This window comes from Phalacrocorax aristotelis, chromosome 4 (genome assembly GCF_949628215.1).
Source record: "Phalacrocorax aristotelis chromosome 4, bGulAri2.1, whole genome shotgun sequence".
In the NCBI taxonomy this organism is placed as follows: Eukaryota; Metazoa; Chordata; class Aves; order Suliformes; family Phalacrocoracidae; genus Phalacrocorax; species Phalacrocorax aristotelis.
Genome location: NC_134279.1, coordinates 28,481,440 through 28,508,437, shown reverse-complemented (window position 1 = coordinate 28,508,437; position 26,998 = coordinate 28,481,440). Strand labels below are relative to the sequence as shown.

The window sequence follows — 26,998 nt, the reverse complement described above, 5'->3', positions numbered from 1 at the left end:
TGAGAACAGTAGCTTTTCTTAATTGACAGAGCTGAGTGCAGTACAGATAATAACTGCTATTTCAACTGCTGTTCTCATTCTTTATCTTAACTATTGTTTAGGAATGTAAAGATGATTTTAAGAACCTGAGTATGAAAACCTGTATCTGAAAACTGACTATTGATAGCACATGTATGTGGAACATATTCTAGAAATACCATTACATTTCAGAGATTTAGGCACTTTATCCCATTCCTTTTTAATTCAATATAAAAAAAAATGTTGGCTAGACAGAGTAAAACTCCTGCTGGTTTCTGTGTAAGAAGAAAAATTTCTGGGCATGCAGCAGGATCAAGGGGAAAGAGCTGAATCTCAGAGGTCACCAGAGAGCTTAGAAATTTCTGTTATTTGAGTGCAAATGACAATACTGTGACTGTCAGTATCTAAAATGTAGTTGTTCTGCTGCAAAAATATAGTATCTGCTTAACACATTAGAGTAGCACTGTGCAGTATACAGGGCATAAAATGAGGAATAATTTCATGATGCTGGAGAGCTAGAGCCCACTGATAAATCATAAATGTTCTGCCGGTAGCATATATGCAACTGTCTTTGACTCCAGCCCATGACATACTTTTAAGTAATCTGGAGCACAGGCTTTGAAACACACCATACTGAAAGACTGCATGTTCTTTTCCTCAGCCAGACCACGTTTGTCCTCGTTACTCTGGAAAAGGGTTGAAAGGCTCCTGGGTTGTAGGCACGTTTGATGCATTTACTCAATGTCTTCTCCATCTTCTTCCTTTCCTTCTGGTTAGAGTCATTGATTATTGCAGTGGTCCCAAACCTTGCTAAATGCCTGTTATTTACTCTTCTTTTTTTAAGCATAAGCTGTTCAGTTGTGCTAATCTGAAGTTTTCCACAAGCGTTGCTCTTCCACTAGCTGGTTATCCTCTCAGGTGCATTCTATCTACCCGTTACTTAGCTGCTGTGTCCCTGCAGTATTTGAAACATTTCACACACCTAGATGATATTATGGTAATCTAAAACATAATTATGCTTTATGAAGCCAAAATTCTTACCTGTTCACATTATTGTGGTCTAAGACAAAAAGCTCTTCAGAGCTAATGAGCTTTTTCTTACTTTGGATTAAAAAAAAAAAAGTTTTAATATTTGCCATCTAGGAGAAACAAAAGCAGAAATAAATAGGTATGAGATCTAAAATTCTGTCTTATTCTCTATCTGTTAGTCAGGCACTGCAAATCCTCTCTTTCATTAGCTGAGGAACCCTTATAGCAGGTACAGCATTTTTGTTCCATTACAGAGTGAGTTTTGGGGGTGCTAGGGGTCTAGATGAAGCTATGCCAGAGCAGTTTTGTGCTGGACAGCAGCTTCTTGAGAACTGTCACGAAATGATGGGAGGAAGCATTCACTGCATAGTGGCTGATGCTGAAGTTGGCATAGGCTGAAAAGCTTTAGAAATTAATGTTATGCCACACATGTCCCTTTTTACAGGGCTATACTTATCTAATGTGGTAAGTTGACCATAGCCAGCAGCTAAGCACCCACACAACTGCTCACTCGCCCCCTCTGCCCCACCCCCAGTGGGATGAGAGAGAGAATAGCAAGAGCAAAAGCAAGAAAACTCGTGGGTTGAGATAAATACAGTTTAGTATGTGAAGGAAAGAGGGGGGAAAAAACAAGTGAAGCAAAGGAAATCGTTCACCACCTCCCACAGGCAGACCAATGCCCAGCCAATCTCCAAACAGCCACCTTGGAAGCCAAAAAGCCCACCCTCTTCTTCCTCCACCCATTTTTACTGCTGAGCATGGCATTATATGGCATGGAACACCCACTGGATTGTGTCCCCTCCTGATTTCTAGCCCACCTCAGCCTATTTGCAGGGAGGGGGACAGAGGTGGAAAAAGAGAGGCCTTGAGGCTGTACAAGCACTCTTCAGTAGTAACCAAAACATGGGTGTGTTATCAACACTGTTATAGTGACAAGTCCACAACATGGCACCACAGGGGCTGCTATGAAGAAAGTTAACTCCATCCCAGCCAGACCCAGTACATCTGTATTTATAAATGCTGTTCAGATTCCCACAGGGAATCCTTATGGAAAGGGTTCTTCATTTCACACCATACACAAACCCTAGGTGTTACTTAATGAACCTTCCACCTCCGCTCTCTGCTACCAGTTGGTCTGCTAAGAGAGCACTAATTTAGTAACTACACTGGAAGTTCAAACAGTGTCATTGTCATCAAGTGAACGAGAAGCTCTCTGGAGAATTGTTATCATTTTTGCCCAGAACAAAACTAAGAAAAGCAAGAAAACTTCTTATCCTGCTAGATTGAAAAATTAACCTGTTGGCGAGATGGGAGTGCTTTTGTGGAGTTTGCAGTGATTACACAGGCTGTCAAACAGCAGTGGATATTTTGTTCAGCAGAATCAGTACTCTACAAGGTTTGAAAGTCTTTCAAACAAGTCATGTGGGTGTGTGAAAAGTGAAGTAACAACAATTGTCATTACAGGAGAAATGAGCTAAAATGAGTCTGAGGAGGAATTTTATTTTTGAATGCTCAGAAGAAAAATCCCTTGATACTCAGTAGTTAGAGAACAGCACACATGCTTAAAAGAGAGAAAGCGGGCACAAGTTCTTCAAATGGAGACTGCAGTGATTTGATTAAAAAAAAAAAATAAAATTATATATGCCAGTAAATTAAGTTCTGTGATTAGAAGTCCCTTTTTTGTTCTGCTGCAGTAATGTTTTTCTCTCAAATCCGTAGTCATGAGGGCTGTATAATAATAAATGGACATTTAAAATACAAAGAGGTATACGGTTATCGACACACCAAGCTTTTACTTAATTTGTTCTTTGCTTATTGTTTGTTTCTCAGTGGTGGTGAATTTTTACAAACGGAGGGCCTTTTTCTCCCAGAAATTCAGTTAAAAGCAGGAGTTGAAAAAAAAGTTACAGAAAGTTTACTACAATTTGATAGAAAGGCATACAAAGTAAGTGTGAAGTTACACAGAATAGTGATGCAAATAGGGATCGGTTCAGCGGTGCTAGCTGGCTGATAGGCAGTGTGGTAAATCTGTTTGTAATGAATTTAAAGGCAGACATGCAAATGAAATGGTATCTTAAGAGACCCCAGGAGGAAATTGTTTAAGATTACAATAGATTATTTCAATTGAAGCAATTCTTTTTGTTCTTATCAAAATATCTGACCCCAAAGTTGGGTTTTCATTGATGTTTTAATTTGTTTAGTTTCTTAAAACACTGAAAATCATCTCTTTCAGTCATACATTTACTCCAGACTGATCCCAAAATCATTAGATTTTAGCAGTGGAGTGTTTAATGTCTCATTTCTTTTATTCTATGTAATCATCTGTCTTTGGTAGTTCTGTGCATTTATATACTTTCAGTTTGTTGACATGAGAATTCTAACACTTTGTTATGTTCTAGTATTGCAGAGAATATGGTGGCAGTTGGGACTTCCGGCAAACTATATGCTGAAGGAATTTTACAAATTATTGTCAATGTCACAATATTATTTTTATCATCATTCTGTATCCTTGCTTGGTTTTCTACCTGATTTAGTATGTGTTTGTTTTGTTCTAATTTGTTAGGATTAGTTTAATCGGAATATAAGTATGCTCATCCCTTAGATCATGAGATAACTCCTGATTTAAACTAATATGAACAAAGCAGAAACTGGCCGGTTAAACTGAAATCCATACCAATAAATAAAGCAATTACACACACCAATGACCCAAAAAGAGAAATCTGTGCTCTGGGGAAGATGATGCTGCAGTTTTAGACAATGGGAACATGCCTTTGAAAGAAAATCATGTGTACTGCTGAGAATGGTTTGGGTCAGGAGGGAATTTTAAAGATCATCTAATCCACCCCCCCTGCCATGGGCACAGACACCTTCCACTAGATTACGTTGCTCAAAGCCCTGTCCAACCTGACCTTGAATACTGCCAAGTGTTAGGAGTTAAAGGCATAATGGACATATGTTAAAGGCATAATAGGGGTAGGGGTCATATATTAAAGAAGTGGCAATACTTCTGCTTTTATTATGTCCTGATTAAAAGCCACCTGGTTTAAGCAGCTGCATGAGAAACTAGAAAGGCATGAGGAGTTTGTGATAAATTATGATTGCTTGCTACTCTGAGAACTTATTTTGAGTAATGGAGCAATCATTGCCTTTTGTTCATAGAACGAGCAGCTTTATTGAAAAATACAGTTACTGATCTTAAATACCCATTCTTTTTACGTTCTGACTCGTGTGGCACACACAGGTTTGGGTCAGTTGCTTCTTGCTCAGCTGACTAATGGATGTTAACAGCACTGTGGATGCTGTCTTGTATTGATATCATAAGGCCTCAGTAAGGCATGGAGAACTGAAAGGAAATCATGGAAGACATAGCACTGAACAGCATCAGTGAGAAAAATCCCAGGAACAAGTAGAGCAGAGAAAGGTCTTCTAACGCTTATCTGGGCATTGGTTGTGCTGATCTCTGGCTCAGCAATGCTGCACATGCAGCTTCTGGGCACAGCCTGAGATGTGCATGAGTCAAAGATGTGGTGTAGAGCTGAGGCACTGGGGCATGCATGCTCCCTTGTCCATGGTGAAGCGGAGAAGAAGGAAGCTGAGGGCGCCCTTGTACAGCAGCATGGAGTACGTCAGGGATGGCTCAGCCATGCTCTTTGAGAAGGCAGAATGCATTGCACATCACACAGCTTGCTCTGACAGATGGGGAGCAAGCAGGAGAAGGCAGCATTTTTGGCTGGCAGGATAATATATGCTGTTCTTGGCTTTCTCTGAAACAAGCCTTGCTTAGGTCAGGAGGCCAAGCTCAAGTGTTTCAAGGGCTGGATCCAGCCCCCAGGCTACTCAGCCCACGCTGCTTTAAACTGCTCTCTGTTTCAGCATTTCATGGCAGAACATGTGCAGCAAAACTTCTCTCCACCCCCTTTCTTCCCACCTGCTCAGCTTTAAAACCAGGTTAGATTCCCAAGTGTTTTTTGTCTTTGTATTGAATGTTTCACTGTGCTCATGCTTTAAAGAAATCTGTGTTTTCTCATCTATTTTTTTTGCAAGCATGAGTTATTGAGCAAGGTGGTAGGGCATTAAAAGTGCTTAACATTAATAAAGCTAATGAACGGCAATGCTGGATCTGTCCTCATGCATGCAATCAATTTTATGAGGCTGGCTTCTTCAGTCATTTCTCCAGGTGCTCATACAGGGCCCTGGGAAAAATGAGTAATAAATACTTAAACACTTCCAATACTTTGATGAATATTTTACATTGTAGAATATGTGAGTATTAGTAACATTAATGCAGACTTGAGAGTTACAATAATTTTTATAACCTGAATAGCTGGTCACTAGGCTGTAGCTCAGGGATACAAGTAAAACTGAATGAAAGAAAGTGTTTGCCAAATTCTCTGCTTGCATTTCATGAAGTACTGAGAGCGCAAATGGAAAATGTTTCCTAGAGTATATCTAGTTCTCACCTTTGCATTCTGGAAAGCTCTGGCAGGCCCAGTGACAAAGGGCATAGTACAGACTAGACTGTAGCAAGGGTGAGACAAAAGGAGGGGTAACTGCAAAGATGGAGTGCCAAATGGGACTATATTTGAGGTCCCTTCTGCTTTGGTTGCTGCATCTAGGGTCTAAGCAGACAGTGCTGGTATGTCTGAGGATTGGTATGGGCAAATCACCTGGGGCTGGAAAAGTAGTCCAACTACTGTGTTTGAATCCAGTTTCTCTGAAAGCAAAAACAAATACTTTAGACAGCAATTCTGGTATGCCTATGACGGGGAAGTGGAGGAAACACACAGCTAAGGAAAACAATTTCTTCTGCCTTGAGGTTCTGAGATGACTTACCCTATTTCCATCCCATTTTCCTCTGTAATTAAGCTCACTCCCAGTGAGAGGATGCTATAGCTGTAGTTGTGGTCTGTGAAGCGATGTAAGTTTCCTACCTCTGTAATGCCTGCCCAGTGAGGTCTGTATCCATGCGCTGAAGCCCTCTGCCTAATAAAGCCATCGGAGCACAGGAGAGGACTCCCTCCCCTGGGAGGCACCCAGCATGTTGCTTGGGCTAGAGGGCAGAGCTTTTGGTTTTGCCAGCACAGTTCACCTCCCATGGAAATAAATAACCCGCCAAGTATGCTACTCAGTATCTGGTAACAGAGGAAAGTGATGTTTTATTGTTGCTACTGCCTTCTAGGAGCAGATGGCATAGAGTAGGCCAGCTCTTACATGCAGGCCAGAAAGACAGCCCTTTCTTTTGAGAAGGGTTCTCCACACCCATCCCAACATCAGTTCTTACTGGAAGGCAAGGCTGTCTTCATTGTCATCAAAGTGGGAATGCTTGTCCAACAGAAACTACCCTGAAGTGCTCCATAAAGTTAGCCTTAAAATCATTATTCTGGTAGGACTTAGAGAGCTGGAATCTAGTCCTACTTTTCCTAAGTCCTTTCTAAATGAAATGTAGATGTGTCACCCATCCAAAACCAGCTAACATTAAAATGCAGACAAAGTTGGCTGTGTAGAAGGCACTTGGAAGCAGTGTAGGTAAGAAATATATTATGTTGATGTTTTAATGCTAGGTAAGGAAGAGAGCTGGGTTTCCAAATGAGCATGTTAGCGTCAAAACCGATGGATGATTCAGTAATGACACATGAACTGATGAAATCATTTGAGAAAATACTTTTCTGCTCCTGAGACTAGAAACGCCAATATAGGGCATAGAACGTGAAGTGTGGCAGTATTTTGAATGATATTTAATCTGTTTCTACATCTTTACAGCATACTTGAAAGTAGATTTTGTGGGAAGACCAGCTGAGTTTTTTCTATGAGTTTTTTCTTATCAGAGGCAATCTTGGTTCACAGTTTGTGAAGACATCAATAAGGTTTCCATTAGGTCAGGCAGTCACATGGAAAAGGCTATGAAATTACTGAAAAGTTCTGTCACTTAGAAAAAACAAATTCATAGTTTTCTTTTTAAATTATCTGGAAGAGTCTTTCCACTTTGCCCTAGAGAGGGTGTAGACACTCGTGTTTTATATTTGTTTGTTTGGGGTTTTTTTTGTTTGGTTTTGGTTGATTGGTTGGTTTTGGTGTTTGTTTGTTTTGTTGGTTTTTTGTTGTTTTTTTTTTTAAACATGTTGACCTTGTTTAGAAGAATCCAGCATACTATTTTAGAAGGAGGCCAGGATATGATTTTTTGGTGTTCATGCCATTGTTTTGAATTAAACAGATGAAAAAACATGACTCTCTTGGAGTAGAGGACTTCTCATGATCATATTAGGGCTTGTTGTTCTCAAAAATGGATTGAGGCTCAGGTTGCTTATGCTATCTCCCTTTTATAGAATCTTAAATGCTGATCAGTAGTGATTTGCATTGTTGTCTGCAAACTGGGAAGGCAGAAGTTTCATTACAATTTCATTTGGAGGGGGTTTTTAACCTAGAGGAATAATAAGGAAGAGAAAAGTAGCCCAGTTTTTAAAAAACTTAGGTACTTCTATAAAAATTTTAAAAATATAGAAATTAAGATAAGGATACATTTCTTTTATGTGACCAAACTTGCAACTAATTCGTGTAACAGATAGTTGATGGAATAATCTACATGATTTATGTGAAAGAGTAGAGCTTGTTCAGGAAACGCAGTCAAGGGGTAACAGGAAAAAGTGCTGTGTTTGTGTACCAGCGAGGCGTAGGCTTGCACTAAGGTCCAGATCACCAGCGTCTGCCTGGAAAGGCATACAGCAGGAGACATTATCCAGCAAGTTTTTAAATGCATTGGTAAGGTTTTGACATTTAAGGTGAAGGAAATAACTAGAGGACTCTTTTCTTTTTAAACAAAGAAGAGAAAGTCACTGAGATGTCTAGACAGGGTAAAGTTGGTGAGAGTGATCTAAGATATGTTGTTATTATATACAGCTCCTATAACAGGGATGAGAAATAATGGTGTAATAACAGTAGATTTAAAAAAAAAAAACAAACCAACAACCCGCCAACAACAAAAAAATCACATATCTAAGTGCAAACTTACCTCACTGTGGAGGAAAGATTGAAAGCGTAGTAAAAGAACAACCCCAATTAGGAGAACGAAGGAATTAAGTCCATAAGAAGTAGTAAGTATATCAGGTTACTAAGGTTAAAGACAGAAATGTAGCACAGGAACTTAGGGGCATTATGAGAAAGATCAAGGCAGAAAATAAAATGCAGCTAACAAGAAAAATCAGAAGTAATAAGAAATGTATGTTTCTATAAGGCTAGTTTTCAGTGGTTCATTGCCAAAATGGAAAGACTTACTGATTAGAGTCATCCTGGTCCCTGTGCTATTCAGTACCCTATTAGCAATTTAGATAATAGAAAGATTTTTCAAATTCCTTCCAACTCCATGATCCTGTGTTGTGATTTATGGGTTGGCACACTTTTATCCGGTTACATGAAGTTTTGAAATGTTCCCAGTTCACATTTACTTCCAGGTGTTCAAAGCTGTTGATTATACTTTTAAGAAAGGACAGTATGCAATATTGAGGTATGCACTGAAGAGAAGAAAGAAAGAAAAGACACTGAAAGTATAAGTGCAAATGAGTCCACATCCACTTGGTTTTCTTTTATAATGACATTTAGAGAAAATAGTGATTGTTTCATTAGGGTGCACTGACCCCAAAGACATAGTCATCCATGTACCTGCATAGTTGGTATCGGATCATTTTAAAAGCACCGCTGATTCTGGGCTCTACATGCCCTCGCAGCCTGTCTAGCAAACCCATATAGACTGTGATAGCTTTGACCAGCATGTGTCAACTTGTTTCTCAGAGCCCCAAGAGAATCAGGGCTCCAAATCAGCAGAGGGAGAGGGCAGCTGTGGAGTCTTTCAGACCAGTGCATCTCAAGGAAGCCACACAGTAGAAAGTTTCTCTTCTGATGTTCAACTCCAGGTGACTGGCAATGTTATCTTCTTGCTTAATAGTCAGAAGGTGATGCCTACGGCTGTGCCTGTAGGACAGCCATACCAAGGTTGTCCTCTGATCTGAAATGCTGAGCTACAGACGAATGAGCAACGCTCCTCTTGGCAGAGTTGCAGACTTTGAATGTTGGGAGTGCGATAATAAGGAATGTTGCAGTGACCTGTTATAAACAAATCAAGCAACCAGGTCTGTCTCAGCTCTGGAAGAATGGGCCTTAGTGTGTGTCCTGGTTTTGGCTGGGATAGAGTTAATTTCTTTTCCTGGTAGCTGGTATAGTGCTGTGTTTCGGATTTAGTATGAGAATACTTTTGATAACAAATTGATGTTTTAGTTGTTGCTAAGTAGTGCTCATACTACTGAAGGACTTTTCAGCGAGAAGCTGGGAGGGGGCACAGCTGACCCAAACTGGCCAAAGGGATATTCCATACCATAGGACATCATGCTCATTATATAAACTTGGGGGAGTTACCCGGGGGGCAGCAACAACTGCTCAGGAACTGGCTGGCCACCAGTTGACAGGTGGTGAGCAATTGCATTTTGCATCACTTATTTTGTATATTCTTTTATCATAATCATAATTATTATTATTATCCCTTTCTTTTCTGTCCTATTAAACTGTCTGTATCTCAACCCATGAGTTTTACCTTTTTATTTTCCCTGATTCTCTCTCCGATCCCACTGGAGGGGGGAGCAGTGAGCGAATGGCTGTGTGATGATTAGCTGCCTGCCAGGTTAAACCACAACAGTGTGACTGGATGATATTTTCAAGATGTCTGATAGCAAGCCTGAATGCTATCCAACAGGCAGCTGGAAATGCCCTAGAGTACAGAAGAAGGTCAGATAGTCTTTGTCCTCAACAAATTAAAGGCAGCACCTTCCGGTTAATCTGGTGTTTGAAGTCTTGCTTCTCCCAGAAAAAGGCTTAATGAAGAAAACTGGTAGGCAGTTGCCTGACTGAGGTGTGAAAATTGAATTAGAATTAAGATTAGAATTAAAATTTAGATGTGGCCTGTGGTAATCCTATAAATTATGGGCTTTGCAAGACTGGCTGCAGGGAACTGCCTTTTTTGTGCTCTCCTACTCGATATACTGGCTACAAGAAAGATAATTTGTACTGAAAAGGAGAAGGGGATCACCTAGATCAGGCAGTAATTCCATGACTTTCAGGAAAGAAAATCTTGTCTTAAGGAAGGAACACGTGATGTTCTTCAGGCCTCTTTTACATAGGATGCAAAAATATCATTTCATCCTGAAGCAGAGGATATCTGGGGAGAATGCTGCAAAGTGTATCCTGGTAGGCCTGGCAGAGTCTGACTTACAGGTAGGGAAGAAAATAGCCTATGTTCCAGTGTTTAATTGAAAGATTCACTGCAGAGCCCCACAGAATATACATTTAATTTAGTGTTGTAAGTGGTCTGCAATAATGTATCTTGTTCAGATTCAAGGAGTTTGCCAAGGCGGCATGCGAGCTGTCACGTACGATGACACTGAACACTGGACAGCATAAAGTTGTGACTTGAAAAGACAAAGTCTGCAAGAAATGGGAGGTTAATCAACAGAAGGGATGACAGATTTGTCAAGACAGAAACACAAAACTGTTGAGGCCGTGTCAGCAGTGCTTGGTATTTAAGCCTAAACAAGCAACTCTTTGTTAGTCCATACAACTATTTAAATCTTCCAGTGCACTTCTATGAGCTATTCTGTATCACGTCAGGGAGCTGACTTCCATGGAGTAATAATTCTTTTTTAATTCAGCCATAACTGAGGAGAATGTCTTCTCAAAAGGTTCAATGAGAATTTTACAAGCAATAGTAAGGATTTTCTCCTGCAGTTTTCCCAATTGCTGCAATCCAGAAAAACTGAGGACGTAAGAGAAAGCATGAATTCCCAAATTACAACACAGACATGGAAGCCTCTGTTACATAATTTTTTTTTTTTTTTAAGAAATACCAGTACAATAAGATGAAATATAGACATGAGTCTGAATTTAGACTCACAAGGGATGTAACTATTTGGTGTAAAAAAGATAGGTAGATAGATGGATAGGTAGCTATACCCACAGTTGATTTTCAACTTACTAAGGGCAATTTTCTCGAAGAAGAGGACAACTAATAAGGAGACAATTGGAAAACAGTGGAATCAAACACATAAGAATCATATGGATTAATGAATTACTACCCTAGGCATTGTCCCAGGCCCAATTTGAGCATGAAGGTCTGATTTTGAAAGCTGTTGAGCAATGTATCATAAGGTGTTCTGTGTTACTTTGTTTCTAGGAATATAAAGTATGGAGAGATGCATTTATATCTTAAAGGCTAATGTGATCTGTGATTGATATATTTACCTCTAATTTACTGTTTATTAATGAAGTGCTGATGTCCACGTGCTTCTCACTCTTGCCATAACTTGATACAATACACCAGATTTCAATGGTGTGGGCCCTTGCTGGGGGGATGATTCCCTCTCAGTATATATTCAGTGGAGAGGAATATTACTGAGGGGTAAGGAGGAGGAAATCTTTAGAAAACGTGCCTTAAAAAGGATGGCTTTTCAGAAGAGCATTGCAAAAAAATGCTGGCAAGGTGGTTACAATAATTTTGCTAATGACATTCCTTAGAAAATAACTGAAGTAAATCGATTCAGGCTTTGTATAAGAGGGACAGCTTTGAAGCTATTAAAAAACTTGGCCTTTATGAAAGTCATTAGTTTGACATGAAGCTTAATCAAGACAGTTAAAATACATAACTGAAAGAAAATCTAGCATCTATCTTTTGATGTTGAGAGATGGCATTTAATCTTAGGATTTGGATCATCATCAGTCTCTCAGAGGACTTTCAATTCATTCCAACATTCCTGTTGCATCTTGAGGTAAGGAAATTTTAGGGCTAACTCACAAACCAGAGTTTCAAACCTTCAGAGTCCTTTTCAGTAGTCTGTTGTAAGCAGTCCTGCACTGACAACAACTTTGTTATACCTTTTTTTGTAATACCAGTTTCCAATAAAGCTCATTCTTCCTTTGGAAGGCGGCTTGGCAGCCATAAGAAATCTCAGTGTAAATTAGAGGCATTTTCAGCCACACAGACTCAAAAGACTTTAGTTCAGGTCTGTGTGCATATTGTACACCACAGCCTAAATTCTACTGTAGAAACATAGTGCTGGCTTTGCTATTACGTTCAAATTATGTGACCCAACCCCTATAAAAGACACTCCAAACCTAAAAGTAATGGGTATTCATTCAGGGCATCATGGCAAGCTTTGTAAGCTGACGCATGCTGTTGTTCTGATTTAGGTACGTTACTTTGCATTCTTAAATGAGGACACACTCCACTGCCTTTGAAGATGCAGCACCATTTTCAGCTGCATGGTGTCATCACGCCCAGTGTCATAGGAGGCTTTTATCAATAATGTATGCATTACACAGAATCTTTTTCTAATGTAAACATAGGTAGCGTAAAGACTTTCCATCTATCCAGCTTTTCTGTGTCTCGCATATCCAGGGGACGTTTTAGGAAGTGCAGTTAGGGGCCAAACTTCTGAATTGCATCCTGAATTCCCTAAGATTCAGCATTATCAGTGGAGCCACTATAAGCAAGCAGTGCAGGCTGACCTTCAGTCTTGCGAAACACTGAGGTTCAAAGATGCGTATACTCCCATCTATTCTGTTGTTTTCCTGTGAGTCACCACGTTTCCTTCAGTGGAGAAATATCTATTCCAAAGAAGAAAATCAGAAAGTGCCATTTGTTTCTTCCACTTACCCTTTTAACCTCATTCTACCAACTATACATCCATGTGTACTTCTTATTTGCAAAGATAAAAGTGAACGCCTTTAAAGAATTTCTCTGGTGTGGTACTCCACTGTAATAGCTGGAGAGCTTAATATATCTAGAGCTCTGCTTGCCTGATTTCTTCTGCACGCATCCTCTATTCACAGGAGAAATGCAGAACTTATCAGAAGGCCTTTCCCCCCCCCCCCCCAACTGTACAGTTACATTTAGCACATGCAGGCCTAAATCTTTTGAAAATAAGTATTCTGAAAAGCTCTAAGCTTTTCAGGCCTTTTAAGAGGTATCCTGTTTCTGTGAAGTATAGAGGAACCAGATAAATGATGCAGAAGTTAAAGCAAAGCAGAGATTCTCTCACTGATGTGCACATTATATGGGCATAGAAGAAACAGTTTAATACTTTACTGTTGGAGGCAGGTATAGCTTTGTGGAGATCCAGGCGTATTCTTAAAGCAGCAAAGCAAAGAGGGCCAGGGAGGCACCTGATGTACAGTCTGATGGCTTCACTGTCTTAAGATTGGTATTCACGAGATGGCTGTGTACAGGAGCAGCAGGGAAGAAGGCATTCTCGGTTCCCTAGAAAAACCCACTATTTCTCCAAATTTTTCCCCCTTTCACACAGTGAGAACTCTGACCCTGAGACAGTGGCTCTGGATGCCAGGAGGCAGTGCGATGCTAGGAACAAACTTCTTTAGTGTCTGGCACGAGCTCATGGGAATCAGTTTCTGCGCCATGGAGAAGGGTATAACCACTCATCAGTTTTTCCTTTTGACTTCTCATACCCTGTACTCAGCACTGGGGAGGCCACACTTTTAATATTGTGTTCAGTTTTGGGCCCCTCAGCACAAGAGGGACATCGAGTTGCTGGAGCGTATTCAGAGAAGGGCAATGAAGCTGGGAAGGATCTGGAGAGCAGGTCTTATCAGGAGAGGTTGAGGGAACTGGGGTTGTTTAGTCTGAAGGAGGCTAAGGGGAGACCTTATCGCTCTCTACAACTACCTGAAAGGAGATTGTAGCAAGGTGGGTGTTGGTGTCTTCTCCCAAGTTACTAGCAATAGAATGAGAGGAGATGGCTTCAAGCTTTAGATTGGATGTGAGGAAAAATTCCTTTACTGGAAGAGTGGTCAGATATTGGAACAGGCTGCCCAGAGAGGTGGTGGAATCACCATCCCTGGAGGTATTTAGAAGATGTGTAGAAGTGGCACTTCAGGGCATGGTTTAGGAGACATGGTGGTGTTGGGTTGACTGTTGGATTTGATGATCCTAGAGGTCATTTCCAATCATAATGATTCTGTGATTCACCATCCACTAATCTGCTTGCAATTAATTTTGCAGACTGGGTGATATATGGACCGTGCTATTTCCCTACCTGCTTTGGGGTTGGTGTATTCAAACCCCAGAGTTAACATTTTTGTGATTCAAAATTCCCAGATGATTACTGAGGGCTCTGTTGTGCCTGTGCAGGATAGTTTCATATTACATTTCCATGGGAATCAATGTCCTGCTGAGTTCCTTGAAAAAAAACTGTCACCTTTTGAAATTCCAGTTGTTTCTGAAAATCAGCAATTAACAAGTGTGTGGTGTACATTTTAAGACAACAGAACTATCTGTATTGTGTTACAAGTTTGCTTTTAGTGGCTATGGATGGACAGAAGTTTGTACCTCTTCTGGTTGAAGAAATACATTGATAATGTTTTAGAGAACCGATTGTTCTCACCCTCCTGAGGCTAATTTTGAATAGTGCTGGGTGAACATAACAGCTTTCAAGAGGAACAAGAAACAACGCTTTGCCACATTTGGGCACTGAGGTAGAACTGCCAACATGCTTTGCAGTCCCATTTCTGGTTTTTCAGTGCACGTGCAGCTTTTGGTACCGACCACTAGGACTAGGATATGGGAACTGTTTGTAATGAGCTCTCCAGAGCTTTCTTGCACTCTGCACACCCTTAAGCTATTCAGTAATGTCCTATAGACTTTCTGGTTTTCTGTTACTGATCATTCTCATTACCTATGAGTGCTTCACAGTTGGGAGCAGAGTTTGGAACTGTCTGGACAGCCCAGCACAGTGCTAAGGAAAGATCAGTTTAGCTTCAATCCTTGCTGTGCAAACTTGGATATCACTTCATGGCAGAACCTTGTGTCCTCTATATGTACCCAGATATATGCACTCCTTTTGCCTGTAATATGTATGCCACTACATAGTTGCAAATGCATGATGTTTCTGCCTCCCACTTTACCCTTAGTATAATGTTGACTATTATATTGCTAGCAGAGTCTGAAAGTAGGAGATGATATCACCAAAACAAATGTTCTCCTTTATTTTTCTATCTAGATTAATACTGCAGATAATTTCACCAATTGTACGGGGGAAGCAGAAGACGATGACACTTATGTGCTTATGTCAGGTTCAGAAACTCTACCAGCCGTGAGTAAGTCATGTTGTTAGACAGCTTTATCAGTAACAAAGCATGTGCTGTATGAAGTAAGTGGGATTATGTACAAAAAGAGAGGACAAATTATTTTAATATTTTCAATTTCCACATGTTACTGCAACTTCCAGGGAAGGCAGATGACTTAGGAGAAGGGGGAAGGCAGGTGAGGGATTCAGTTGTGATAACAAAGTCATCACTCAGTAAGACAGACCTCAGTGTCACCACCCCTCCTGGTAAATTCTGGAAATTTGTGATCTCTGCTCTGAATCTAGAAAACAGCTGAATTCTCCAAGTTCTCAGAGAACAGCCTTCATGTAAGGGGAGGTACTGCCTACAGGTGCAGCCAACTCCTGTGCAGGGGCACAGATAGTAGACATTTTGCAGTTTGATGTTCATATGTCTAAGCATAGATTGATGACAAGCTTGTTGACAATCTGTGTGGTCATATGCATTTGCCTTGAAAACTGCAAGCAAACTTGCTTGTTTGCATTTATTGATGGCATATATTTTGCATGTGTTTTACAGTATCATGGATCTGTAAAGCTAAACTTTATCCTATTTCTATCTTATCTATTTGTTGACAAATCTATCTTTTCAGCTGTCTCAAATTTTGTGTGAAAAGGGTATTTGTTACTTGCTGCATTTAAACTGGTTGTTTAGCACATCCAGGTAGATGATAAACACTGAAAATGTGAGCTAGAAACCTGATGTCGTGGTTTAGCCCCAGTCAGCAACTAAGCACCACGCAGCCACTTGCTCACTCCCCCCACCCCAGTGGGATGGGGGAGAGAATCAAAAGAGCAAAAGCAAGAAAACTCATGGGTTGAGATAAGAACAGTTTAATAATTAAAATAGTAATAGTAATAATTGTAATGTTAAGAATGATGATGATGACGATATAAATAAAAAGGAAAAGAATGAGAGAGAGAAATGAAACCTGGGGCTAAAATACAAGTGCAACCGCTCACCACCCAGCAACTGACACTGCCAGTCCCTGAGCCATGATCGCTGCTTCCCCGGCCAGCTCCCCCCGCTTAATATACCGGGCATGACGTCATATGATATAGAATATCCCTTTGGCCAGTTTGAATCAGCTGTCTTGGCTGTGCCCCCTTCCCTCCCGGCTTCTTGTGCGGCTGGCAGAGAATGGGAAGTTGGAAAATTCCTTGACCGGTGCAAGCAATACTTAGCAACAACTAAAACATTAGAGTGTTATCAACATTATTCTCATACTAAGTCCAAAACACAGCAGTATACCAGCTACAGTGAAGAAAATTAACTCTATCCCAGGTAAAATCATAACACCTGGTTAGCCCTGATCTATTTTCACTGTCTGTGTCACACTGTATATGGGAACACCTCAGGAGGGACACACGGAAGAAGAACACAGACTGTAACAGCTGGCCATGTTAGCCAGCTAAATGCCCTAACCTCCCATTGGAATCAGTGGTGGAAGAATGGCATCACCAAAGGATAGCTCAGAATGGAAACCTACCTCAGGAGCTTGGTATTAACTGCTATGCGTTGACTGTTAGTCTACTGACAGACTTGTATAGCTTACTCTGTTACGTTACTGAGGTTGCCTACCCAAACCTTGATGCTGTACATAGTGATTAAAATGTATGCTTTCACATCCCTCCACTATATTCTTGTTTTGTGGTCCGTGGGCCACAAAAGACAGAACAGCTCCATTTCTACAGGAATTGACAGCCATGTCTCCCAGGGGGAATATTTATTTCCTTTTAGAGAGATTTAAATAAGCACCCAAACCCCATTGTATAGAACAAGTTACACAGCAGTGTGAGCTACCGCTTTATTTTACTAAGTGTTGCACTGTGCTGCATTGAAAGTCAAGTAATACAGATTATGGTGGCAAGGCTAAGTGTGTGTGATTTTATTCTGACAGCAACTCCAGAAAAGTTTAACATTGTGTGCATGAGGATGGTGTGTATAAGAGTAGCAAGACACAATAAAAACTTCCACTGTTGATCTGGTAAATATTTAAAAAGCTGTTCACTGACAGTATGTATTTGACAGCTTTCCTACTGTATCAGTTCATAAAAGTTTTATTAGCCATTGTGTTGCTTCTGTGGGAATTCTTGAAACAGGAAATGTTTCCAGATGGCAAATTTTAAATGAAATAATGCATTCTTTAGCACTAAAAGCCAAGCAGAACCCAGGAGATCAATACGGAATTGGATCAAGATGCCAACAAGAAGCCAAGGTGGATCAGGAAAAGAAAGATGATGTAGAAGACAGCATAGAGGAGACAGAACATGAAGAAGAAGAGGAGGAAGATTCATACAGCTTTCAAAACAGTCCTGACAATTTGTACGCCAGCATACCTGATGATCTCGAAGAGAACAGAAGAGGCTGCTTTTTCTGTAAGAGGCCACCCCCTCCTCCTCCTCGAAATCTGCCTGGCCTCCTAAGACGGGACAATCTGCACAATTTATCACAAGGTACAATCTTGGGAGGAAAATAACCCCAGATACAAACATGTGTAAGTGCAGACTAGATGCTGCTGTAGAGATTATGTATGATCACTTCTTCTAACAGCAGTAGCTAGGCAGTATGGCCCTAGTTCTGCAAAGCACGCGTGCACATATGAACTTCGCTGCGTCAAGATATTCATGACCAGGTATGTTGTATGGGCTCCTGGGTTCAAGGTTCAGGTTTTCCTTACTCTGCCCATCTGGGAGAGCTGCCAAATAATACGTGATGCATTGGATTTACAAAAGAGGCTTGAAACAAAAGATTGAGCTTGTATTTTGTCAGGTTGACTTAAGTATTTACCAATTAATAATATTAAATACTAATTTGATTTAATACAGCTTGGAATTTCACAGGTAGAATTAATAGAAAGTGACTGTGCGGAGAGAAATAACATAGTCATTTATTACATTTTACCCAATGTTGTGGGTAGAAACAAAAACCTATATTGTGTTGCAGGTTGAAAAGAAAGGGACAAATTGTGACCTTTAATGAAATGCTTTGCTTATTTCGTAGTTTTTTGCCCTTTTTTTTTTTTTTTTTTTGTTTTAATACTTCTGCCCCAGAGTAAAAATCTAAAATTTAGCGTTGGAGTTTGATTCAGGTAATGAGAAGACCAAAATACTATTTGCATCTATTTCAGGAGGCATGACTACCATTTTTTTCTCTTTGGGAAAAATAAGTATGCAAAAGAATTCAAGCTTAAATACCAGTGTTAAATAGTTGTGTAGGAAAAAAAAAAATCTATTTTGTCATGGACACTACTGACAAGTGTGCACACAAATTGCTTCTCAGTTTCTCCACTGCTTATTACTGTTACCTTGGGTTTTAAATGTGGCATAACCTATTGCAGTCTTAAACTACCATCACCAAGCACTTTGAAGTTCACATAAGTAGATACAAATAGCTTTCTAGCCTTATAGCCTGCTATAGGTAGGTTTTCGTCCTGTTTTCTGCTGTGAGAGAAAAAGCTGGTTATATGCAGGAAGTCACAGGTGGATTCTAAGAGAAAGAGGGGTAGAATAAAAATTAATGTTAAAGATGCATTTTACTTCCCACAAAATACTCAACTGCAGCTATATGTGTGCATGAATGGGGGGCTGGGCTTGGCATACAGGATTTGTTAGCTTAGGTCTGATATAAATGCCTGTCTTGGAATAGCTCTCACGTGGCTATGGAGTCAAATAGTTATGTGGCCCTCTCTGCCAAATGGTGGTTGTCTGCATGTGGGTACCAGCAGAGGAAGTTTCTTGGCTATGTGGTGTCCTGTGCTGAATCCTGTGCTGGTAGGGCAGAGTTAATCTCAAAACACTTCTGTGTGAATAGTTCATTTAAAACATGCTGTGGATTTTCCTGAAGTCTTAGCCTTGGTTTCATCGTTGGGGAATGGGGTGGGGGGTATCAGAATTCCTCCAAACGAGGATGATGCTTGCTTTCAAAAAGGAGCGCTAATGAGTCATTGCTATGTACTTTCAGTCAGCCACTTGCCTGAGGTATTGCTGTGGAACACCTAAAAGGCAAGTCCCCTCTTCTCAAAGTCTTTGTTTTCGCAGTGGCATGAGAGTGCCACCTGTGGGAGTTGAAAGAATATCCTGCAGAGAAAGAAATGGAACTTTTATAGTGACATGGAAACAAAATTTTTTTCATATTAAATATTGCAGGTGTATTAATCCCACTTGTTGTTTTAAAATATTTTTATATCCTATCCAGAATACATGTTGATAGTACGTATTAATAATACATCCTGTTTATAAACAACCCACCCCATTTATAAATGTATCCCACTTACGAAGATTGTTTAGCTCCTCTGAACCCATAAAGAGATAAAAGTCTTTAAGTAGCAGCCAGAGCATTGAAGACACCAGTACTGACCACGGCCTAGTTTAGCAGATACACATGTACAGGCAGATTACAACGCGACGAAAACATGACTCAGTACAAGAATTCCAGGCAGGTCTACTGTTTTTGCAGGAAAGATGTGTGATCAGCACAAGGAAGTTATAAACATTTATCGCAACACCAGCCTCAGTAACAGTTTCTAAGTCTTTGCAGTTTGCGGGGGTTTTAAAGACAAATCAAAATAAGCCCAGGTATCAGGAAACTCATTGATTCCTTATAATGCTGTAAAATGTAGAAGCTAAAGGAAAGCAAGTTCTGAGTAGTTTTACTGCAAAATATAGGGAGTACAGAGAGTCAGGGAAGTTACTGGTGGTGGGGTTTGGATAGTCCTAACATAGATTATAAGAGGTCATAAATTTCATCTGCACTGTAAGGGGCTTTTTAATTTTTTTTCACCTTGTCATACAGTACATCTTAGTAAAGCCCTCAAAACCAAGTAGAACATTGAAGATGTAGGATAGACAAAACCCAACATTTTCTAAAGTAAGTTTTAATTCTGAAGTCACTGCTGCAACACCTAACAAATAACATTGACTTTCCAAAATGCCAAGGGCCACAGGTACTACCTACTTGGCTTCACCATTAAAGAACATGTTTGTGTGACTCTTGCGGAAGCAGCTGGGGCACTGAGTATTTCTTTTAAATAAGCCGGTTTATTTTGGGGCTGATAGCTAAGCATCTATTTTTGATAACCTGATGTGAAATCATGAGGAGGCCCTGAAGTTGGAATTATTCCTTTGGGACATCCTCTCTACTGACTTAGATGATCAGAAGCCTCTGAAAATCAGACTGCTGTAGTTTAGAAGTGAAATTAGGAAATTACTTCAGGAAACTCTAAAGCTTTAAGTCCCCGTCTCCTTTTCTTTACCCGATGTATGGAACACAATTCCTTGCTTTTTCAGAGAGGAATTTTGTGGAGGATGGAAGTGAAAGAGAACATGGTGATGGACTCATAACAGCATGCTACAGAGAAGACCAAGATACATGCAAGGGAGACAGCAAGGAGGAAGACCCGTACACTTTTGCAAAACTGGATGAATCTGTGTATGATTTCATACTGGCTGAGGAGGATGGGAAGAAAAGGAATGAACACAGGTCTTTTATCTTGAACAGGCCACCAGCCCCTGCCCCTCGTCCCATGTATTTGCCAGTCAGAGAGGAGAACACTCCCTATATAGTACAAGGTTAGTGCTGCTGCTTTGTAAATATTTGACAGTAGAATATAGAAGTGTATCTTTTATTTGATGAATAATATTTTTTTAAAGATTAAGATCCTTGTTCAGTTACTTTCAAACCAACAAATTGGTTGATTCAGTTAACCTTTTCTCACCTTTCGAAGGAGCTGAGAACATTTCTGACTAATATTAATTTTCAATTTGCATCTCAGATAGCATCACTTTTTTGGTTTAATTTTACAAAATTGATGACAATATGATGGAAAATAAGAATCACTGGGCTAGATATGAGTGTGTCTGTTTTAATGGTGTGATACAGAATGTGCTATTTGAATCGCTCTTCCTTTCAGTTTCTTCATCAAAATGTTTTTACTTAATTCTAAGAGAGAGATTTTAGCCAATTATTTTCTTCTGATGAGAAGGGTAGGGTGAAATGCCTGTGTGAGAAGTCCTCTTTCAGCTATCCTTTCTCCAATGCAAGATGCTAGAAAAGGCCATGTGAGGAAGGATTATGTCCTGTTACCATTTCTGTGAAAACTGGGGGACCTTTTTGAGCCTATTCATGGAAATGTAAGGCTGGAAGAGATTTCAGGTATCTTGTAGAGCAATTCAGACTAAAGCCAAATGTTAAAGTAACAAAAGGAATTTCAGTGAACCTACCCAGAGATCTCTGTGTAAGCCCCAAAATCCATACTGCCTGCATTTCTAGCCTCTTCTACAAAAACCTGCCGATGTATAAGAATATGCGTAAGAACAAATAGTAGAAAACCAGTCTGAGAAAGGACACCAGTAGATTGCTTACTCCATCCAGCACATTTTGCACTAAAACAGTATTAATACTTCCCAAATCATCCCACTAAATACAGAGAAGAACCTCCTTTTTCATGCCTATTTCAGTCAGTGATTTATTTTATTCTCCCTAGCTAGCTCTATGCCTCCAGCCTGTATAACTCCAGGTGAGGTCCAGAATGTCTGGGCAAATGCATTCATCATTAGTTGCTCTTTCTTCAGCATCTTCAGGAGGTATAAGGATGAATCATTACAGTAGTTGAAGTGTAATCCAAGAACGGATGTGCATAGGGGGGCCTGTTACAACTAAGAAGTCCTGAAATGGCTGCTTTTACTGAGATTGCTAGAGAATTGTCTCAAATCTTGGTCCTCCATCATCATAGACAGGTCAGTGTCTTGAAAACCCTTACTGTGAAGATGCTTTATTTGGGAGATTGCTTTTACTGTCTTTTATTGCAGTGGAGTGTTTCTGCTTTGTCTGCCCTAACTGGTCACTAAGGAAGAGACTATCAGAGGAACTGCTTTGATGGGACTGTGGTTCTTTTACATGAGATAGGTATATATATATATACACACACACACATATACACACATCCATATATACACACCCACACCCCCAAGGTTGTTAGCTTTGCTTTTATGAGCAGGTAGTGGTCATCAAATTAGTTTCCTGTTGTTCTGTGAAATCAGCCTCTGGCTCAAGTTCATTTACTTATAAAATAAATGAGAAAAGTGGAAGCACTTCAAGAAAGCTTCAGCTGATAACTCAGGCCTCTGTTTTGCCTGGCCATCCTGCTAGTTCCAGATCTGGAGTTTCTCACCCTCCTGTTTTGTGCAGGAATTTCTGAGACAGATAGTGGAATTTTATATCTTCACCTGAAAGATTTTTCTTGCTACTTGGGTTGGCAATTTTTGTCCTTCTCCACAGCGGTTAAAAAATTCTTCATCCAGTCTAGCAATATCTGAGTTTCCAGTTTATTATATTAAACTGCTTATAATCAGGAAAAAAGATTGTTTCGGCTGTAAGAACCAGAAAATTTCATTCCAGTCCATCATTAAAATCTGCATGTGTTTGCAGCCATTGCTTTATAATTTAATCTAATCAGTGTAAAATAAAATTATTCTGGCTAGTGCATATATACATATTACATCCCTCAAATAAATTGATGATAGTTTCAGGTTTTGTTTTCATATACTATGTTAAAAAGAGCATTGCAGAAGTTGCAAAGTCAAATACTCAAAAAGTTAGTATTAAGGTCGTTTTGCTGTTTTACTTCTTTCTCCCTGCCACAAACACTACAATACAGTCCTTAAGTATAGAGCTGTGCGCTGCTATTTATCACAGATATCTTGTTTCATCTAGTGTTTAAAGTCAGGGAGCATAAGATGCAAAACTCCTCAGTGTTTTTCATTCCCATTTTTGTTTGAAATATAATTCATGGCTGCCCTAGGCCCAATGTGTTGTTTCAGACCCTCCCATAATAAACCCTTTGATTTCTTCTGTACCTGTTCAGGTTTTGGATGCCCAATATGAAGCAACTAAGATGCCGTTCTTGGGATTAACAGCATTATATAATAGTTAACTCTTTCAAAGCACAGATCCCATTGCTTTCAGTGGCCACTATGAGTGCTCAGAACTTCAAATTAAATCATTAGTGTGTCTAGTCAGCACCCGAATGTCAGGGAGTCATGAGCCTGGGGTTATGCTGGGGCTTTGTTGGAGAGAGAAGTCCTGTTCCACAGAGCAACCTGTAGTTACTTAACAGAGGCATCCTTCCCTCCGTCTGTGTTCTCTCTCCATTCAACTAAATACCTTTTACCTTCTAAACAAATCAAATAATATTCCTGTAAGAAACAGGTTGTCTTCACTGCCCAGTTCTGGTTGACCTTCAGAACTGTTCCCTTCTGGCGTTCAGTAAGACACAGGTCCTATGGGAAAAATGGGACTAGAGAGTGGAGCATGGTGCACAGAGGAGGGCTGTGTTAAGGCTACGCAGTCACCCACAGCTGGATCCCCATGTACTTTGGGAGTTCATGGAAAGAACAAGCTTCATGCTCCAAGGATTGCAGGGGCTGTTGTGATAGTGCCATGCAGAGATGCAAGAGGAGGATTCCTTTTTGCCCTTTATGTACACACAGAGGTGATGGAAAATTATGAGCTCACTTACTGGCAAAACAAAAACTTTAAGCAAAAATGCCTTTTGCCTCTTGGATTGTGTGCTGGTGCTTCTGTTTTAATTTAGGTTTTGTATCCATCAGGACAAATCAAGTGGCTGAATTCCCATGAGGGCTTTCACCACGCATTGAATTCCATGAAGTTTCAAAAGCGTATTTTCTCCGTTAAGCAAAAGTGGTGGTGTTTCCATGAGAATAGCAACAAAGAAAGCAAGCGAACAGCCCTCTCTGTAATAAGTACCTTTCAAATACCTGGAAGTTCAAGTTTACACTAGGCAGAAAGCCTGCTCCATGTAGGTTACCGCTTGCTGCTCTGCAGAATAGGATAGTGGAACTGTTGATCTATAGAAAACAAACATGGAATTTCACAAGCCCGTTTTTAGAGTCTCTTTCAGAGCAGGCTCTACACATCGAAACCTAGGCAGTAGACACTCAGTGATGCAAGTTGTCATAACTGAACTACTGTAATTTACAGTTTGAGCATCTGACCTGAATTTGCTGATGAATAAATTCTGGGAAACGTGAGTGAGTTGAAAGATTTAAAACATAAGTGTTCTAATTGCTTTTACTCAGTTTCGTTTATCCTATTTTCAAATTTTAATGAATGTGCAAACTACTATATGGAACACTGCTAAACGTACTGCATCTTTAACAAACAGAGAGTACATTTGTTCTTTAATTTAGACTACTGCAAGAATTCTGCCTTCTGTGTGAAAGGCTCATCAACCAATGGAGCTGCAAACTGATGCCGAATAGCTTGTTGTCCAGATGGTGCGCACTCTTAGTGTGCTCCCTTTCCATTCTTCAAGTGCTTAGTATTCCTTTGTAGGTTATTTCAGTGTTTTTTCAATTGTGTGCTGCCAAAACAACTGTTAAATAAATGTATGAAGGTGTTGTGTTTTCAGTTTACAGTGCAATTTTAATGTTCCCTATTGATACCGGATTTGATTGAGCTAGAAACCTAAGTCCCCGGTGTATTCTTAGGACAGGTGCCTGAGTTTCTGTAATGCCTCCCTACCATTCCTGAAGTCTGACCTACCGCTACTGCCTCAGGGCTTAAGGATTATATTACTGTCCTGGTTTGATCATTTACCTCTTATCAGAGACCACCAGTATGGGAGGGGTTCTCTGCAGCAAGGACACCTGTCCTACAACAGCATAAATAAAACTTCATATGCTATCGTCTTTGTACCTTTGCAAACCTCTCACAAATCCCTGAAGGAATGCATTTCCCCTCTTGTGCACTGGAAACATTTTACTATTGAAAGATAGCTGTCTGTGGGACTTGGCGCTAGGGTTAAAAGTTAACAGTGGAAAAATACATTTCCCGGTTACTATCCCAGAAGAGAATAGCATTTGCATTGCTCATCAAAATCATAGGGTATGCAAAAAAAGTAGCAGCCAGTGGATACTTCGGGGAGGCGGAATATCTCCTGTACAGAAGAGGCAACATAAACCCGAATGAAATGAAAAAAACAAATCCAGAACAGAACTGTTAGTGTCTTGGAAACCTACCAGGCTGATTACTGGGAACGATAGTGCTTGCGTCCTGAGTTAGTAGTTCTTATTACGCAGATTGTTTAAATGCTCTAAAGCAGGGGTTTCCAAAGTGAAACCTCGGAGCCCGTGCAAACAGCAGAACATTTATGTCCCACAGAGGAATTTTTTAGTACTTTCCTACAGTGAGTATAAAGTACTGCACTGCAGATGAATTTGATTATGTATCCCCAACTTAAGGATGTTTTTTCCATGAATAAAATACTAAGAACCACTGTTCAGCTGTCTTAGAGCACTTAGACTGTTTTTACAGGTGTGGTTGGAAAGTGCCATACTGGTTTTGTCCCCTGTGTTCATCCAATCAGATTTTTTTGCTACCTTTACTTTTGTAGATTGAAACATGTACTGAATAAGGTGCACAGAGAGAAGATATTTATAGGATGCTGCCTGGTTGAAAAGCAAACTGTTCTAAATAGAACAGGTAACGCTAGATGTAGAGTCTTCCCCTTTTTGCTTTTCCCTACTGAAGAAAAATGGGACAGCAGAGGTACACTCAGGTTTTACATGCTGGAGCAAATATCCTTGAGTATATTGCTCGAGTCCTTCCAAATTCCATAATCCACTAAGTTAAATTTCTGACAAGAGCAACAGTGGGAGAGTTCTCTTCGTCATGTGTGGTACAGCAAGTACATTGATTGACACCACCTTCTGAACGGCATCTGAAACTAACCACCAGTACCTATTCTTCTCTCTCACTCTTTACTCCTGCTGTAAGAAGGGGTTCTGGTATTACTTTTATCTTGCCTGAGTGGTGGGGAGTCATCTCTGTGTAATCTCCTGAGGTTCCTCCCTGATCAAGGTCACTGAGATTCTAACAGATTTGAGCTCATATTTGACAGACTCAGAATCTTACTGCAAATTGGGAAGAGAATTGCTGGTGAGCATATGTTTATTTTTGGATTAATGTTTTCACATTGTCATTACACTCTGATTCTTTTTAAAGTCATTTTACTTTTGATCTCAGAAAACTGGGTTTTTTCAGTCTCAACTGACTAATTATGTGGCTGTGGAAAGTAGAGGCTGACAACAGCCTGTATAAGTCGTGATAAGCAGGTGTGATGCTGTAGCTGAAAGACTCGGGCAGCATTGGGCCACTGCAAATAATGGAGTACCACGGCAGTTTGATATTTCTGAAAGTGCATTTGACATCACCTAGTCTTTATTCTGATGAAATGACTGTTGCATGTTCTCATAAATGTCTTGAGTGTCAGGCAGCACATTTAGAATGGATCAGAACTTCTGTACCATTTTAGATGTGGCCACTGGTTTTCTCACACCAGTGCAGTTAAAACTGGCCGGTCTTTTTTCCCTTGCTTTCTGACGGTGTAAGTGCATTCAGACACCTATGCTACCATAACAGGATAGGTGGTGGGACTTGAGCCTTTGTTACTTTGCACGGCACAGCACAGCCATCCCTCCTCCACGTGCTTGGACCTAACTAGACCAGAGTCATGAGGCATGCTGATGCACTGTTGTTGTGTGCTCAGCTGTGTTGCCTTGGAAAAATAAGAAAGGCCATACTGTTTACAGTGTCCCACTTCCTTAGTTGATTTCATATTATGAAGAACTAGAATTTTTTGTTTTAATCTTAAATATGTGAAACATTTTGTATAAATTTTAGGAATGGTCCTTAATCATCTCTTCCAAAACTTATTGGTTAGCATTGCATTGGTGACCTCTGTCTAGTCCTCATGCTGAGTGATGCTCAGTGTGTT

The 26,998-nt window shown here is 40.1% G+C and overlaps 1 protein-coding gene across 2 annotated transcripts in view; it reads left to right on the top strand.

Annotated features, from left to right (window-relative positions):
- BANK1 (B cell scaffold protein with ankyrin repeats 1) overlaps window positions 1–26,998 on the top strand; it is a 152,688-nt gene that overhangs the window by 110,327 nt on the left and 15,363 nt on the right. For both annotated transcript variants that reach the window (XM_075090733.1, XM_075090732.1), the window contains exons 9-11: window positions 15,096–15,192; window positions 17,352–17,657; window positions 20,490–20,771. In XM_075090733.1, the coding sequence (XP_074946834.1) occupies window positions 15,096–15,192; window positions 17,352–17,657; window positions 20,490–20,771 (685 nt within the window). The remainder of the gene's footprint in view (window positions 1–15,095; window positions 15,193–17,351; window positions 17,658–20,489; window positions 20,772–26,998) is intronic.